The 17,849-nt window shown below is 35.9% G+C and overlaps 1 protein-coding gene across 1 annotated transcript in view; it reads right to left on the bottom strand.

The window, feature by feature from the left end:
- Positions 1 to 2,626: 2,626 nt before the first annotated feature.
- The window catches only part of KIF11 (kinesin family member 11), a 57,302-nt gene continuing 42,079 nt past the window's right edge, over positions 2,627 to 17,849 (bottom strand). Inside the window, exons 17-22 of the mRNA XM_090277962.1 lie at positions 14,825 to 14,931; positions 9,954 to 10,233; positions 7,738 to 7,960; positions 6,498 to 6,646; positions 5,704 to 5,820; positions 2,627 to 3,859 (exon numbers count right to left, since the gene is read on the bottom strand). Coding sequence (XP_090134088.1) covers positions 3,728 to 3,859; positions 5,704 to 5,820; positions 6,498 to 6,646; positions 7,738 to 7,960; positions 9,954 to 10,233; positions 14,825 to 14,931 — 1,008 coding nt within the window. The 3' untranslated portion in view covers positions 2,627 to 3,727. The remainder of the gene's footprint in view (positions 3,860 to 5,703; positions 5,821 to 6,497; positions 6,647 to 7,737; positions 7,961 to 9,953; positions 10,234 to 14,824; positions 14,932 to 17,849) is intronic.

Genomic DNA, 17,849 nt, shown 5'->3' on the forward strand with positions numbered 1-17,849 from the left:
CACATACAGCGCCACAACGTGGTGAAACAGGTTGCTCTCCACTGATGAGAAAACCTAAGGCTCCACCCCTTACAACGAAACAGAAGTGACAGCTCTACCTAAGACACAGAGGCAAACACAGGAGCATGTCAAGATGAGGAGACAGAGAAGTATGGCCCAAAATGGGGAATGGATCAAGATTCCAGTGGGAGAACTAAGCGACAAGGAGATAGCCAACCTAACAGATGAAGAGTTCAAAACACTGGTGATAAAGATGCTCACAGGCTTGACAGATATGCTTAAGTACGGCAAATGCATAAGGGAAGAAGGCTATGCTAAATGAAATGAAGAAAATACCACACAAAACCAATGGTGAGGAGAAGGAAACCAGAGTTCAAATCATTTGGAACATAAGGAGGAAAATAACAATCAACCAGTACAGAATGAGGAAACAAGAATTGAAAGAAATGAGGAAGGGCTTAGGATCCTCTGAGATAACTTTAAACATGCCAACATCCAAACCAAAGGGGTGTCAGAAGAAGAGGAAGATCAAGAAATTGAAAACTTATGTGAGAAAATAATGAAGGAAAATTCCCCATATTTGGTGAAGGAAATAGACATAAAAGTCCAGGAAGCACAGAGTCCGAAACAAGTTAGACCCAAAGAGGACCACACCAAGACCCATCATAATTAAAATGCCAAAGGTTAAAGATAAAGAGAGAATCTTCAAAGTTGCAAGAGAAAATCAGTTACCTACAAAGGGGTGCCTATAAGACTATTAGCTGATTTCTCAAAAGAAACTTTGCAGGCAAGAAAGGCCTGGCAAGAAGTATTCAAGGTGATGAAAAGCAAGGACTTACAGCCAAGATTACTCTATCCAGCAAAACTATCATTTAGAATGGAAGGGCAGATGAATTGCTTCCCAGACAAAGTAAAGCTAAAAGAGCTTATCATCACCAAGTTATTATTATATGAAATGTCAAAGAAACTGATGTAAAAGATCAAAATTATGAACATTAAAATAACAACAAACTCACAACTATCAACGGTTGAATCTAAAAAATAAAAACAAAATCCAACTAAGCAAACCAGAAGAGGAACAGAATCATAGGTATGGGGATTTTTCGGAGGGGAAATGGTGCAGAGATTAAGAAGCATAATTGGTTGGTATAAAATAGACAGGGGTAAGTTAAGAATAATATAGGAAAGGGTGAAGTCAAAGAACATATATGCGTGACCCATGGACATGAACTAAGGGGGGTGGGATTGCTGGAAGGAAGGGGGTTACTGGGCAGAGGGGAGCAAAGGGGAAAAGAATTGGGACTACTGTAACAACATAATAAAATATCCTTAAAAAGAAAAAGTTAAAGTAGTTGCATTGGCATTACTAAATAACCTTAAGACAGTGAGGGAATGAGAAGACTTAAAGCTAGACATCAGGCCTTGGGAGGGCTAATTATTTCTCATTACTCTTACACCAAGGTGTAGATAGCCCTTTAGAGTACAACAGAAAGACTGCGATTTTACCAAGGCCTTCTTCCTTGCTGGTTCCTGTATAGTTTATTTAAGGAATTTTAATACAATTTGCTTAACTCTATATAACCATTGCCAAATAAAAAATGATGGGGCAAACAAGTTATGTAGAAACTAAATTTACTAATCATGGGTTTATTAAGGGCAGTTTATTTTATTAGATATTATCCATAGCTTATGTGGACATCTGATTTTGTAAAGAAATATCATTTTTATAGAGTACTTCCGCAAGGTAAATTTACTCCTCGAAGTAACACATTTTCTAATTCTCCAATAGGATTTGATTTTACTTGGCTATCAAATTCAAACCTCTCTAAATATATATTTAACATGGGCACATTATTTATTCTTTGTGCATACAGTAGGTACCCCTTACCCACAGGGGAAACATTCCCACCCCCATGGATGCCTGAAACCATGGATAGCACCAAACTTAATCAACTTCAGCTCTGCCAAAAATGTGGTAGCAGCTTCATCAGCAGACACAGCCTCTCCAGTAACTTACACTTTTCAGTCCAAACTTATTCCTGAATATGTAACTATCCCTGACTTGCAGTAAATAACTTGGTGTTATTCATTTCAGAAGACCCCTTCAAGTGTTCATATACATTCAATGTTTTCTAGCACATGTGCTGTTCATGTCTTCCACCCACAAACTTATTACCATTTCCATCTTAACTAAGCATTTATCACACACTGTGGCCATAATTTTTGCAGTTTGAGGTGCAACAGCAAAACTAGCACAAATTTCTTTTCCCTTCTTCAATTTCATAGGTAGAAAATTTGTTCTTACAGTAGCTCTTAGCAACATCAGAATGTGATTTTATCTTTTATGTTGAGAACTTTCATCTTTTCATTAAAAGGATGCACTTGATGGCTTCTCTTTAACATATACAAATTGTGAGCATCAGTACTCTTACATTTGGGGACATTAAGTAAAATAAGGGTTGCTTAAACATGAGCACTGCTATACTGCAACAATCTGATAATGGAGGCCATTACTGACTAACAGATCAGTGGCGTATACATGTGGATACCCTGGACAAAGATGATTCACATCCAGGGTGGGATGGAGTAGGCGACGCAAGACTTCACCATGCTACTCAGAAAGGTGTGCAACTTAAAACTTATGAATTATTTATTTCTTAAATTTTCCATTTAATATTTTCGGACCATCATTAACTGTGGACAACTGAAACCACAAAAGCAAAACTGTGGATTAGGGGGTACTATTTAATTCCTCCTAAATGTTCTGGTTCTTCATGCTGAAATATCTCAACTTCTAGAAATTTGGTTAGATCAAAATTGTCAGAGCTCTTCTAAAGGTTAATATTTCAATAGAAAAAATATACATATACACATTTTATTATATACAAAGAACAATACAAGGTCAGGTAAACAAAGGAATACAAATTATAGTCATAATTAATAGCTTCAAAAAGCCCTTAAACCACTGTGACTTTCTGTGTAAGACACAGGCGTCATAATGGGGTTACCCAGCCATTCAGAGATCTAGGTAGTTCTCCCATAATAACAAGAACTCTGTGGAAGCTCATGTGTTAGGCCTCATAAAGGAATTAAATGCTTTCATGTCTACAGGGGAGCAAATCAAAAATATTAAAAGGACCTTCTAGGATTATGTTTATTGTTGACAGTGATTTTAGAAAAAACCATACAAAAATTGTTAAAGGTATCCTGGTAAAATTCTATCTTATAATAACAATGGATACCAATCTGGAGCTCTACAAATGGTTTATTGACAAATAAAATGGGAGAAAGTGAGTTAAGAAGGCAGAATGAAAAATCCAGGAAGGAGGCAAGCAAATACAGACATAATTCAATCATAGCAAAGAAACACCAAAAAAACGAAGAAGGTCCTTCCCAAGACCAACTATTGGTGATATTTTCCTATAAGTTCAATCCTAGAAGATGAGTGCAGCTTCTGTATTTTTGCTATTTAGCAATAGACAAGAAAAAGTTTTCATTTGTTATGAAAAGACAATTTTATATCATACTTACACAATGCAAATCCCCAATGAAACAACTTAATACAGTGAACTACGGAAAAAATGAGCAGACATATTAAATTCAACTAAATTTACAGTATTGCCTTGATATTTGTTTTTAATCTATACATGAGGCCCAAGTTCTCAGGTTACGGGTTTTAATTTTCATTTTTCTTTAAAAAAAAGAAAAATTAAAACCCTCAAGTTAACTAAAGATTTATCTGAGCTCGTAGAGGTAATCTGCTCTTTCCAACAGATTGCTCAGTAGTTTCTTCGATTTTAGACCTCTCCACTGGATTAATGCCTCTGTTTTCTTTGTCTTTTCCATGTGATTTTTTATGCTGTAGATTTAAGAGAAGAAATTAAGTCAATATAAAGTAACATTTGACACACATTAGCTATACTCTATTTTCAAAGTTCTCTGAATTATAGGAAAGAAATTAAGTGTGAAGAACCTCCAAAAAGGCTCAGCACAAATTTGAACCAACAATCTGTCTGGCAAGTAGAAACGAATGCCTGCTTCATTTCACCACCAATGGAAGGAGTGGGGTTAAAGAAATATTAATTTTCTGTATGATATTCCAAGCATAATTACAAATTTTACATAGAACAGTGATCCTCAACAGGGAACAATTTTGTCCCCAACACCCCCCTCTTAGGGGACATTTCATAATGTCTGAAGACATTTACAGTTGTTAAAACTAGGGGGTGCTACTGGCTTCTAGTGAGTGGTTAGAAGCCAGGGGTACTGGGAAACATAATACACAGCACACAGGACAGGCCACCACAATAAAGAATTGTCCAGTTCAAAATGTCAATAGTACTGCTGTGAAGAAACCCTGTAGGGAAACCAAGATTTGCTATCGTGCAAAAAAAAAAAAAAAAAAGGCAATACTATTTAAGCAGAGGATCTGATATATGGGCTACCTCAAGATACTTTTTTAAAAACTGAATTTTATCTTTTATTTAAACTTATTTCATATTCTCACTTAGGAACTTCTATTTCATTGGAATCTTTATACTTGCTTTAATAGATAGTTGGCAATCACTGTAGACCCAGTCATCAATGCTGAGACAAATCATAAACCATTTCAGAGTTTTAAACCCAGAACACTTCCCCCTATCAAAGTGCTATCAGGGAAAAAATATTTCCGGACTTCAGCTAAAGGTCTAAAATCCAATCCCAAATCTTTCCTAATACTGTAGGGTGTTCCTCACAACTGAACCACTAAGCCTGGCCTTCAAAATACAGTAATAATGAACGGATCTTCAAAGAAGAATTATCTACTTTAACTTTCCCTTTTCATAACTTTGTAAGATAGGAGAGAGTGTTGAAAACTGAAAAATACATAGAGTTCTCTACTAGGAAGTAATATAGCAAAAGTAAGAAGTTGGGGATAAAACTGCCTCAAGGGCAGGCAGAGAGGAGTTTAATAGAATCTGAGCTATAAGTTTTAACAGCTTAAACTAGGGGTGGAATCTTTAGACCTTGACGGAAAGACTGACAAGTCTGTTTAAGACAGGTAATAAGTATATACATACCAGAAGCAGCACTACAGCCGTAAAATGGCAACATCAGTGTTCTATGTAGTGAAATCTTTAATTCACAGACCGTCTAGGGTCATGTCTTCAAAACACAGGGGAAGATGCTAGGCCATACCCCGCAAAAAGGGGGTAGGAGATGTCACACAAGATCAAGGAAGGTGAGGAACTCAGGAAACATGGAGGAATAATTAACAAGAGCAAAGCCTCAGGCAGAAGAAATCACTAATAATACCCAAGAGGCCTTGAGTCTCTCAATCTTCTAAATCCTCATAGCCTTCAAGGTGTCATTATGGGCAGAGATGAGCTCCAGGACTTCCACGTCAAAGGTGGAGGGAAGAGAAATGACTGTTCTCAGTATCCATTCTGAGGAGTTAGGATGCATAAAAAGGGCAGTTGAAGATTACCAACTGAAGATGGAGATTAAGTCAAATTTTGCCTTTATTTATCCTACAGAATCCCCTAATCAATGATCTAATTTGTGTAACTAATTTAAATCAGAGAAGTTAACAAGCCATTCCAAAGGAATGACTGAAAATATTATGTTGTTCCACCTGCCAAGATTAATACCTTTATGTTGAATAGCAGATGATTGGCTTATACCAGATGTGCAAAGGTTATCTGATAGGATATAATCATGTACCTGAAAGAATGGAACCCCACCACTTGATGAACAATCCACACCAGCATCTACAGATGGCTCTTGACTTAGAGGTTCTTCAATAGTGTGCTCCAGAATTGCCTTTTCTTCATCTGAGTCCTAAAATAAGCAGGATGAGTCATTAATCCAAAGGCTTAAAAATCTTTTCAAAAGTAAAGTCAGTTTTCTTCTTTGAAAATAACACAATATCCATTGTGTAAAAGTTTAAACCTCGACAAAATTAGTAGAAATTTACAAAATAGTTAAAATAATCCCTAATATGTTCTCATACAGACAAGTACCTAAAATAAAATGGGAAAAGTGGTATTCTCAGAATAATGGAATTATAGTTTCTTTTTTATTATCTTCCTTGTTACTTTGATTTCCCAACTGTTCTATAATTACTATACTTCAGAGGACAAATTGTGGAGCTTGTCTAGGTTCTAATTCCAACTCCATGCTTGTGACTTGGGACAATATAACCCAGTTTCCTCACTGATAAAACGAGCATAGTACTAGCAGCCACCTCACAGGGTTATTAAGAGAATTAACGGAGTAAATATATATGTAAATAGCTTAGAACATGTCTGGCACATAAGCACAACATAAATATTAGATATTATTATCCATTAGTCCAATAATAAAAAATGGCCAGATTAAAAGAAACAGGCTTATGGTCATACTATTATAAATGAGAGAGTAGGACTGAAGGACAAAGAATAAAACTTTTCACATAAAAGTCAATGACATCAAGAGTTTATGGAAGAGTTCTAAAATTATGATTCTTCAAATTTTACCTGACTGATGTCTTCTTTGTTTTCTGAACAGCTTAACATCGTTAACAGCTCAGGCTGTTTCATTTTCAACTGATCAAGGAGCTGTTCACGTGGTTCAGTTCTCACCAGTGTTGATGGGTATAAATAGTTTTTCCTCTGTGGTGTTGTACCTTTAGCAGAGACATCATTGAAGTGTGTGATATGAGTAAGATTTGTTTTAATGCTAGAACTTACACTGTTAGTCTTGTCATCTATCAGGCATGTATTGCTTACAATTAATAATATTTCCTAATTTGATAATTAATCTTAAATAGACACAATTATTTTCAAAACATGAAATTTTATCTCTCTGAGGCTGTACAAAAGATGTGTCGTAGGCAGCATTATATTATTGGAATAAGAGTAGTCTTTCCAACATGATCACATTGACAGAAATAATCATTTCACATAAATTTGACAGGTATTAAACATTAACCAGTTAAACTTCTTTATAATGAACTCATGCTCTCATAGTTTACATGGGCACTTGCCTTTCTGCTTTACATTCATATTCCCAATTTTATTGAAAACTGGACAAATAATGCAGGACTCAGGAAAAATATTTAGCACAAAATCTTTTATAATTGCCTTTAAAAAAAACTTTAAAATATAATTTATATACCATAAAATTTACTGAATGACTTTTAATAAGTTTCTAGGATGTGTAACCATTACCACAATCCAATGAATAACTCAGTCACTCATCCTGTGCTAAGTAGCTTGTTATACCTCCCAAAATAGTGACTCATAAATGCCAGTCTAACAGCCCATGACACAATGAGAGGTACACATAAGAAAATACACAATGCAGTAAGCATTGCATTAAACTAATTTACTTAATTACATTCTTCTATTTTTGTTCATATGAAAATTAGAGGAATGTAATTAAATAAATCTCAGTGCTATACAGATGGTTGGTTCGTCTTCTTTTTCTTTGTTCTTAAAATGTTCTCTAATAACAAAGCCAGTTACCTTAATATTTGTAAAATTTTGCTAAATTGTGATGCCCAAATTTCTAGGAGTATACATCACATTTATCATAACATCTGATGCTTCATTAAAGCTACTTTAGGATTCCAATTTTTCCACGTTTGAACTGATTACATGTGGTGGTAAATACCTATCAGGCAATGGCAGGACCTAGATTTTCAGAACATCTGGTGCTGTACAAAGTTGAATTCAACTTCAAAACTTAAATAATTCTGTTTCCCTCTTAAAATACCTGTTGGGATATCCAGTTTCAGTTCCTGATGTAGAAAGCAATTAAGCTTAGTCAAACCTATTTTTATGGTTTCATTCAGTTCTAGGTTTTGTGCCATTATTTTTTCTTCATCTATATTTATCTGACCAAGAAAAACGTTATGCTGGTTCTCGTTAGCTGCTTTCTGTCCACTTAATTTTTCAGTAATTTCTGAACTTGAAGCTTCACAACCTTGCTTTATAACCTGTAAATAATGCAAATAAGTTTTTATTACTAAAATCAAAGTTATCAGTGCTTTATTCATATATCCTTTCCCCTTGCCTTGAAATTTTCCATAAAAACTTTAAAAAAACACATGCTAAAGTAGAGAGAATATAATTAATAAGCCCCCTGTATTCACTTCCCAGCCTCAATGTTTATCAACACATGGGTTATAGCTCAAACAAGATTGGCCACTTACTCCTCCTCACAGGATTAATTTGAAGCAAATCCTGTATCATTTCATTCATTTACTTCAACTTACATCTAAGAGTTAAGAGCTTTTTAAACCATCCTCATGTCAAAATAATTTAATACTGATTTCTTTATATCAAATGTTTAATCAGTGTTCAAATTTCACCAGTTGTCTCAAGTGTTTTTCACAACTTGTTTGAATCAGAATTTATTATTAGAGTTGATTGATATGTCTTAGGTAAATCCTATATAATTTATCATCCAAACTGGAATACTTTTCAGGATGAAAAGGGCCATTCTTAATAATTCCCCTAGTGTAAAATATGTGAAACAAGGACCATCCCAGGCAAACTGAGACTTAAGGCCACCTAGTCTTTCTTCTTCTTTTTTCAATCCTCACACAAGGACATTTTTTCATGCTTTTTTAGAGACGGGGAAAAAAGGAAACATTGATAGGTTGGTTGCCTCCCACATGCACCTGAACCAGGGATCGAACTGGAAACTTAGGTATGTGCCCTGGGAATCAAACTCACAACCTCTTGGTTACAGGATGATAATCCAACCAACTGAGCCACACAGGCCAGGGAAAGACCACCTAGTCTTAATTTTTGATACAGGTTCATCCTTCCTCATACTTTCCTCCTTAAAAAAAAAATTCTGTTGCTGAAGAAACCAGGTCTTTGCTCTACTCAATACCTCAAATCCTGGATTTGGTCAACTGCATCTCTATGCATATTTTCATGTTTGTCTGTCCTCTGTATTTTCTACAAACTAGTTAGTCCAAAGGCTTGATCTAAATTAGGCTTATTTTTTTGGCAAGAGTATTTCATAGCTGGTACTGAAAGCACAAGATACATGGTTGTATCTTTTATGTTACGATTAATCAGTGGCCCTGGCCAGGTAGCTCAGTTGTTTAGAGCACCATTTCAATATGCCAAGGTTGAGGGTTTCACCCCCACCCCCGCCACAGCACATATAAGAAACAACTAATAAATAAGTAGAACAGCAAATTAATGTTTCTCTGTCCCTTCCTCTTTCTTCTAGAACCAATAAATAAATAAAAACTTTTAAAGATTATTCAATGAATTTGTGTGTGGTTGCTCAAACATTTTTCTTCATCCATTACCCTGCTAATCCAAAACAGAATAGCTTCCTTATTGTTTGGTATGACAAGATCTCTAAGCTCATCTCGTACATTTCCTGCTGCAAAGCTAAAATCAGCTATTTTTCCATTTCAGCCTGGTTCCTTTAGTGAAAATAGCTTATATAGCTTAAAATACTTAAATTCTTTTACCTAATTCCTAAAAAAAATAGTGAAATCCTGTTATTGCACAGAAATAAAAACTAAGCCAACAAAGGGTTCATGCAAGTGTTAAGTTCAAGCAAACTCACAAACCTATCAAGTAATCTTTGAGCAACCAGAAAAACATCCTAAATATTTAAAAGCAATAAATATTTGAATCTACTAAAGAAAAGTACAAAGCATATATAAATGGAAGGTATTGCATATCAACACAGAGTGCCCTTAATGGAAGGAACTAATAAGTCAAAAATCAAGAACAGAAACAAATTGGACAAATGTTAAATAATTTTGAGATCTAGGAGACATATACATGAAACAAGATTATGTATAAGCATACCAATTATTACATACTTAAAAATTTAAGTCATTCATTATATTTTTAAGCGCCATTTGTTTTGAAACCAATTCTTAGACAAGAGTATTTAAATTTTTTATTATCACTATTCTCCCCAAAGCAGGGTTCCAGTTACAAAGTTATTACCTCCAATAAGTTCTGAATTTCCTCTTCCCTTTTATTTAAGCAAGACACCCACTGTTCAGAAAAACAAAGTGCGCTTGTGTTCAGAGCCTCACATCTCTGTTCAGTCTCCTGAGATGTTATTTTAAGGTTGCTATTGAGTTTATCACAGTGTTTCGCACACTCTTCAACCAATTGTGTACCTTCTTGGTTAAAATGTCTGAGTTCCTGCGATAAGCCATCAGAATCAGCACAAAATTTTGTACTGTGAGAAGTTGTTTTGCTGATTATATACTTAGATTTCCTATAGGAAAAGAGAATAACACTGTTAAAATGGAAAACTAAGACTCAAAGGATATATAACGTGCCCAAGATCACACAGCCAGAAATGGCTTATTTAAACCCAGGCAGTGTGGCTCCAGAGCCCAGGTTCTTAATTAGTCTTCAACACTGAGAAGGGATGCTTTGGCCAGTGTCTTTTCACAACAGACTGACATTGCAACTGCCATTAGATGATCTTTGAAGATGTCTTTTCTCATAAAGCCTTTCTCAGTCTCCTCCAGATATCATGCTTTACTTTACCTCTTAAGAGTATTAACTATCCAATTATTAAAATGAAATCTGTCTACATGTTTTATTCCTCATACTAGAATATGTTATTCAAGGACATCTACATCCTCCTGTCTAGTCCTCAAACTGTCCAGTCAGTCATTCTGTTCTTAAGCAGTTTTGCCTTGCTTAAAACATAAATCATAAAAATTATCTTATAAAACACAAGTCAACTATAAAGTCTTCTAATTAAAAGGAATGATATTGGTGTATGATAAACTATATATATAGCACACATAGTACACAGAAACATAACCCTGACATAAAACTAATGTTTGTGTGGCTTCCTTCTCTCAGTAAAGTTTCCTATAATTAGCATTCAAAGTAATGATATAGCACCACGGGATTCAACTTTGGGGAATAAAAGTTACCCTCTGTTACCAGTAGATGGCACACCATGTGAGTAAGCTAATGTGTTAACAAAAGAGCAACCCCAGATCAAGTGGAAATGATAGAAAAAATGTTTTAGGTAGTAAACTTGAAGACTACCAACGCAAATCTATCCCATCAAGGAATCACAATCTACTAGAAAGATGAAACTTATTCATAAGTTACTACAAACTATAGTAATAAATGGCAAAGGCAGTGGGTCTCAAACTTCAGTGTACACAAATCTCATCTAGATTCCTGGGGCCTGCTCCTGATTAATTCTTTTACATGTAGCCAATGTGAGGAAGATAGGGAAAATGACTTGCCTAAGCCTTAAAGAAAGTATATCATAGTTCCCTTCCCATTTCAATCCTAATCCCAGCATTCCCTTCAAAGCTACGGAAGAAGCCCCAGATCCTTAAACCTAGACACTAGAAAAACAAAGTAGGGGAACATTTTCTAGATTCAGATCCTAGAAAGAAGAATTCAAAACAGAACATGATATAATGAACAGTACCAACGAAAGGACTGAAAAACAGATGATAAGAGTTAGGTAGTAAGATAGGTGACAGGTAGAATTCTATAGCAGCACTATTCAACAGAAATATAATGTGAGCTACATGTGCAGTTTTAAAATGTTTAGAAAGCACAAACAAACAAACCCAAAACACCTCACAGACACAGACAACGGTATGGTGGTTATCAGAGGGAAAGGGGGTGGGGAGAGGCTGAAGAGGGTAAACGGGTAAAATATATGGTGACAGGAGAAGTCTTAACTTCGGGCAGTGCGCACACAGTGCGATACACAGATGATGTATCACAGAATTGTACGTTTGAAACTAATATAATCTTATTAACTGATGTCACCAATAAACAATAACATTTCAAAAATAAATATTCCTAGTAGTCATACTTTTTTAAAAAAATAGATAAAGTAATCAGAGTAAAAATGTATTGGGTGTATATAGCATATAAAAACAATGTATAAGAAATGTGGAGAAATTGGAAATAGTAATACTGTTATAAGTTTTTTTCATTACACATGAAACAGCAAGTTATCTGAAGGTAGATTAAAACTATTCAAAATGTTTATAATACTTTTGACCCAGCGATCCCACTTCTGGGAATATATCCTAAGAACCTGAAACAATAATTCAAAAGAATATATGCACCCCTATGTTCACTGCAGTGTTATTTACAATAGCTAAGATCTGTAACAGCTCAAGTGCCAAAAGCCCAGTAGATGAGTGGACAAAAAAAGCTGTGGTGGATTTACACAAGGGAATATTACAAGGCCATAAAAAGAAGGAAACCTTACCTTTTGTGACAGCATGGATGGACCTTGAGATTATTATGCTAATTGAAATAAGCCAGTCAGAGAAAGAAAAATAACAGGATATCACTTACATGTGGAATCTAATGAATAAAATAAACTAATAAACAAAATAGAAACAGAGGCATGGATACACGGAACAGACTGGCAGCTGTCAGAGGGGCGGGTTGGGGGGGGTTGGGGAACTAGATGAAAGGTGAAGGGATTAGCCAAAAAACATATATACTTAATGCACAGACACAGACAACAGTGTGGTAACAGCCAGAGGTAAAAGGGGGCGAGGGCTAGGTTGAGGTGCGCAAAGTGGGGTAAAAGGGAGACAGAAAGATACTTTGCTTGGGGCAATGGGTGCACGATGCAGTGTGCTGATGATGTTTTATTGAGTTGTACACTTGAAATCCATATGGTTTTGCAAACCAATGTCATTCCGATAAATTCAATTAAAAATGTTTATTAATCCTAAAAAACACTTAAAAAGAAATTTTAAAAGTATTACTGATAAGTCAATGGAACAGATAAAGTGAAAACAAAACTCCTCAACTTATGTTAGGAATGGGAAAATGAAAACAAAGCACAAATAATGCAACAAATAGAAAATAGCAAAATGATAGATTTTAATCCAACTATATCAATACATTAATGAGAATGGTCTAAACACACCAGTTAAGTCACATTGTTAAACCTGATGAAAAGGCAAGACCCAATTATGTTATCTATAAGAAATCCACTTTAAATATAAAGATTTAGATCAAAGTAAAGGAATGAAGAAAGTTAATTATTATGCAAATAGCAACCAAAGGAAAGCTGAAGTGATAAGGGCTCAATTCTCCAAGACATATCAACCCTACATATGTATGCATCTAACAGTAAAACATCACATGAGGCAAAAACTGACAGAATTGATAAGAGAAACAGACAAATCCACAATTATAGTTGGAGATTTCCAAACCCCTCTCTTAGTTTAGAACACCTCATCCATCAAAACCAGAATACATATTATTCTTATATGGGTAGTCACAAATAACACTAAAAAAGCTCTTAAAGTCATTGAAACCACAGTCCATAAAAGTGGGCTGGCGGGACCTGCACATTAAACTTAAACAGAGTGAATGCTTGCTAAAAAAGAAGACAAATAAGATTCTGAATCTCCTAAAATAATAACCAGAATATTCAAGACACAATCAAAACCCACTCTGGAGGCCTGGCTGGTGTGGCTTAGGGTTGAACACTGGCCTGCAAACAAAAAGGTCGCTGGTTTGATTCCTTGCCAGGGCACATGCCTGGGTTGCAGGCCAGGTTCCCCACTTGGGGGCATGCAAGAGGCAACAACAGATCAATGTTTCTCTCACACATCAATGTTTCTCTTCCTCTCTTTCTCCCTCCCTTCCCATCTCTCTAAAAATAAATAAGCTAAAGGAATTCATTACCACCAAACCAGTGTGATTATATGAAATGTTAAAGGGTCTTCTTTTAACAGAAGATCAAAAATATGAAAACAGCAATAAATACATATCTATCAACAATTGAATCTAAAAATCAAAATAAAATAAACAATCAGAACAGAAATAGAGTCATGCAGAGAACATTTTCATGGTTGCCAACTGGGGGTGGGGTTGGAGGGATGGAGGAAAAAGATGAAGGGGTTATAATAAGTACAAATCAATAGTTACAGAATAGCCACGGGGATGTAAAGTACAGCATAGGAAACAGAGCAGCCAAAGAACATATATGTATGACCCATGGACATGGACAACGGTGTGAGGACTACCTGAGGGACTGGGGGGTGCCGAGTGGAGTGGGGCAAAGGGGGGAAAAACTGGGACAACTATAAAAGCATAAACAATAAAATATAATTTTTAAAAAGAACCTATCACTTTTGTGGGTTTTTTTAAATTTATTATTTTTATTTTTTGGTTTTTCAGTTACCGTTGTCCCATTTTTCCCCATTGCTCCCCCCCACCCAGCCCACCCTTTCTCCTACAATCATATCCCTCCCCGTTGTTGTGGTATTCTTGATAATTCCAACTAATTGTGATGGCCAACTCCAACTGAGGTACATAAATATTCTACACTCTTCAAAAAAGGAAAGGTCATGAAAGACAAAGACTAAGGAACTGCTTCAGATTAAAGGAGACTCAAGAGATATGACAAATGCAATGCATGATCCTGAATTGAACCCTGGACCAGGAGGAAAATCTTTTTCTTTTCCTATAAAGAATATCAGTGAGATAACTGACAAAATTTGAATTAAGTGTGTGTATATTAGATAATAATAGTTATCAATATTAATTTTTCTGATCTAATATAATTGTACTATGGTTATATAAGAGTATCCTCATTTTTAGGAAATACATTATTGAAGTATTTAGGAGAACATTTGCATTACATCTCTAACTTATTCTCAGCTAGTTCAGAAAAGATATAAATATATAATACTAGAGGGGGGAAAGTGAAAGGAATGAAAATGATAAAATAAACATAATAAAATGTTAAATGAGAAATTCGGTTGATTGTTTTTGTACTATTTGAAGCTTTTTATTCTGAAATAATTCTGAGAAAAGTTAGATTTTTTAAAAAAGCTTACTGTTCTGTATTTTCTTGGATATTATTAAGTGGTTTCTGGATGTTTTCACACTTTTCCTCCAAAGCACAGAATCTCTCTCCCCAAAGATTGATTAACTGGCAAAGTTCCTGTAAGAAAGGTATGGGGAAGGGAAGAGATTGAAATTATGACACTTGAACTTTTTTTCTACACTGACATGAAGTATTTTCTCGTAGGTGAGAATTATACAACTTCTTTACAAGAACTATTTAACCAAAAATAAACAAACAAATAAGTAAATTAAAAAAAAAAAAAAGTTCTTTAACGCTACCTCTCTCCCACAGAGGGAAGCAGTGGAGGTTGATATTAAAAGGGTAATATTAGACTTCCGGCCAAGATTGAGTCTCAGACTGACAAGCTCTGTCTGCCTCCACAACTAAGAAGGAATACAACTACCTCAAAACCAAAAATAACCAGAAGTTCCAGAAAATAAAACTACATGGAAATCCACCATATGAAGTTATAAACCAGTGGTGCTCGTCCGGACGGGTAGGAGAGGCGAAGCCGGGGAGGAGAGGTCGGCTGTGCTATTGGCGGCAGCAGCAGGGATAGCGGCGGGACTGTGAGAAACGCCAGGGGAGCACCTCCAGCTGCAGTCTAGGCCCGTCAGCTCGCGATTGCAATGCCGGGGAAGGCAGACCCCCATTGCCTCGGACTGTGAGGCCCAGAGGGCGTGGGGACGGAGGAGGAGGCTCCCGGTCTCTCAGCGGAGAGTAACGGCAGGAATCCATCTTGGACCCCCGCCCCCACACAAAGCGCCACAGTGTGGTGAGAAGGGTTGCCGGGTAGTGATGAGTGCACAGGGCGCTGCACCGGATAGCGTAGGAGGTGTGACAGCCCCGCCCAAGAAGGAAAGATATGACAGAAATAATGATTGAAATACTAGTCATGAAGCTGACCAAACAGCAAATAAAGGAATTAACCGATGAACAAACAGAAAAACTTTCTAAGGCTCAGTTCAGAGCTATAGTCATAAGGCAGCTTACAGAACTAACAAAAGATATTGAACACTATGGGGAAGGAATGAAGGCTAGTCCTGCTGAAATGAACTAAACGCATACAAGTGGTGAGGAAACGAAAACCAGGGATCAAATCAACAAATCAGAACACAGGGAAGGAACAAACAGTCAACCAGTGCAGAAAGAGGAAATGAAAAGTGAGGAATATGAGGAGAGGCTCAGAAACCTCTGGGACAGCTATCAGCGAATAAATATTAGAATTATAGGTTTGCCAGAAGGTTTGAAGAAGAACTAGAAATGGAAAAATTATGTGAAAAAATAATGAAGCAGAACTTCCCTAACTTGGGGAAGGAAATAGACTTATAGGTCCAGGAAGCACAGAGAGTTCCAGAAAAACTGGACCCAGGGAGAACCACACCAAGACACATTATAATCAAAATGTCAAAAATTAAAGATAAAGAATCTTAAAAGCAGCAAGAGAGAAGAAAAGAATTATGTACAAAGGGGTTCCAATTAGACTATCAGCTGATTTCTCAACGGAGACTTTACAGGCAAGAAGGGACTGGCAAGAAATATTCAAAGTAATAAAAAGCAAAAACCTACAACCACGAATACTCTATCCAGCGAAGCTGTCATTCAGAATAGAAGGGCAGAGAAAGTGCTTCCAGGACAAAGTAAAACTGAAGGAGTTCATTAGATCCAAACCACTGTTATATGAGATGTTAAAGGAACTTGTTTAGAAGAAGGAGGATCAAAACTATCAACATTAAAATGAAAACTGTATCACAACAACCAACAACAGAAGCTAGGGAATCGAAACAAAGGCAAACTAGGTAACAAGAATGAGAAAAGAATTATAGGTATGGGGAACATATAGGGGGAGGTCAGTGCAGAGGGGGAAGGGGGAAACAGGAGGGAGATGGTACTGGAATTAAGAAGCATAGTAGGAGGGAATGGAGTAGACAGGAAGAGGTTGAGAAGAACTATATGCACAACCAATGGACATGGACTAAGGGAGGGGACAACTGGAGGGAGGTGGGTCACTGGGTGGAGGGGAGCAGAGGGAAAAGAAATTGGGACAGCTGTAACAGCATAATCAATACAACATTTTTTTTTTTAAGGGTAATATTATAGGGATTTTTTTTAATGTAAATAATTAGCAACTTTGTATTTTAACAATTATTTTTAGTGTACCTCTAAACTAATCCAATATACCAAAATGTCACATTATGTTTGAGAACCATTTTAACAGATACGTACAATTGCTTCTTAACTGATAACACTACTAGGAGTAAAAGGTGATGCTGATAAACTCATGGGTCAAGCAGCCCAAAATTATTATTACTAGAGCTGAAACATTTTATAGAATCTAGTTGGATCACATTAATAATGTCATTATAGAGTTCTACCTTTGCTCATACTTGGCATCTTTAAAAACAGGCTCTTACAGGCATACAACATGCTAGAGACTTATATTGCAAAAACGAAGAAGCTACACTAAACCCCAAGGAAGATTTGAAAAGGCACCCAGTATTCTTATTCACTGTTCAGTCCATTAGTTGACCAATACCTTTGAATAACATATCAGCTGACGAAACATAACTAATACTTTGATTATGGATAATCTGTCAGTATTTTGACTAGTCTCAGAGTAGAGGGAAATGCAGGTATTATATGAAATACCTACATGTAAATAGGTATTCAGAGTTTTACATAATTGTTTTGTTAGTGCTAACTTCAAGTTCTACAAAACTGAAGAAATTCTCACTTAGTAAAGTTGCTTCCTTAAAGTCAGAGAATTCAAACCATCCATGCTAAAATACTTTTCGGATCATAGGTATTTTGTTTGTTTTTAAACATTTGAGTACCCATTTTAAACATTTCAAACCAGCTGATTTATAAAAAGTTGATCTACCTTAGAATATATACCGAAAAAAAGTCCTAGACAGTTTTATGGTATACAACCTTATGCAGAGGGATAAGATATTGCTGCAATTTCAAATTGCAAGAATATATTTAAAAATATATAGAAGAGCCACTCAAAATAA

This window comes from Furipterus horrens, unplaced genomic scaffold (genome assembly GCF_987537825.1).
Source record: "Furipterus horrens unplaced genomic scaffold, mFurHor1.1.pri manual_scaffold_5, whole genome shotgun sequence".
Taxonomy (NCBI): Eukaryota; Metazoa; Chordata; class Mammalia; order Chiroptera; family Furipteridae; genus Furipterus; species Furipterus horrens.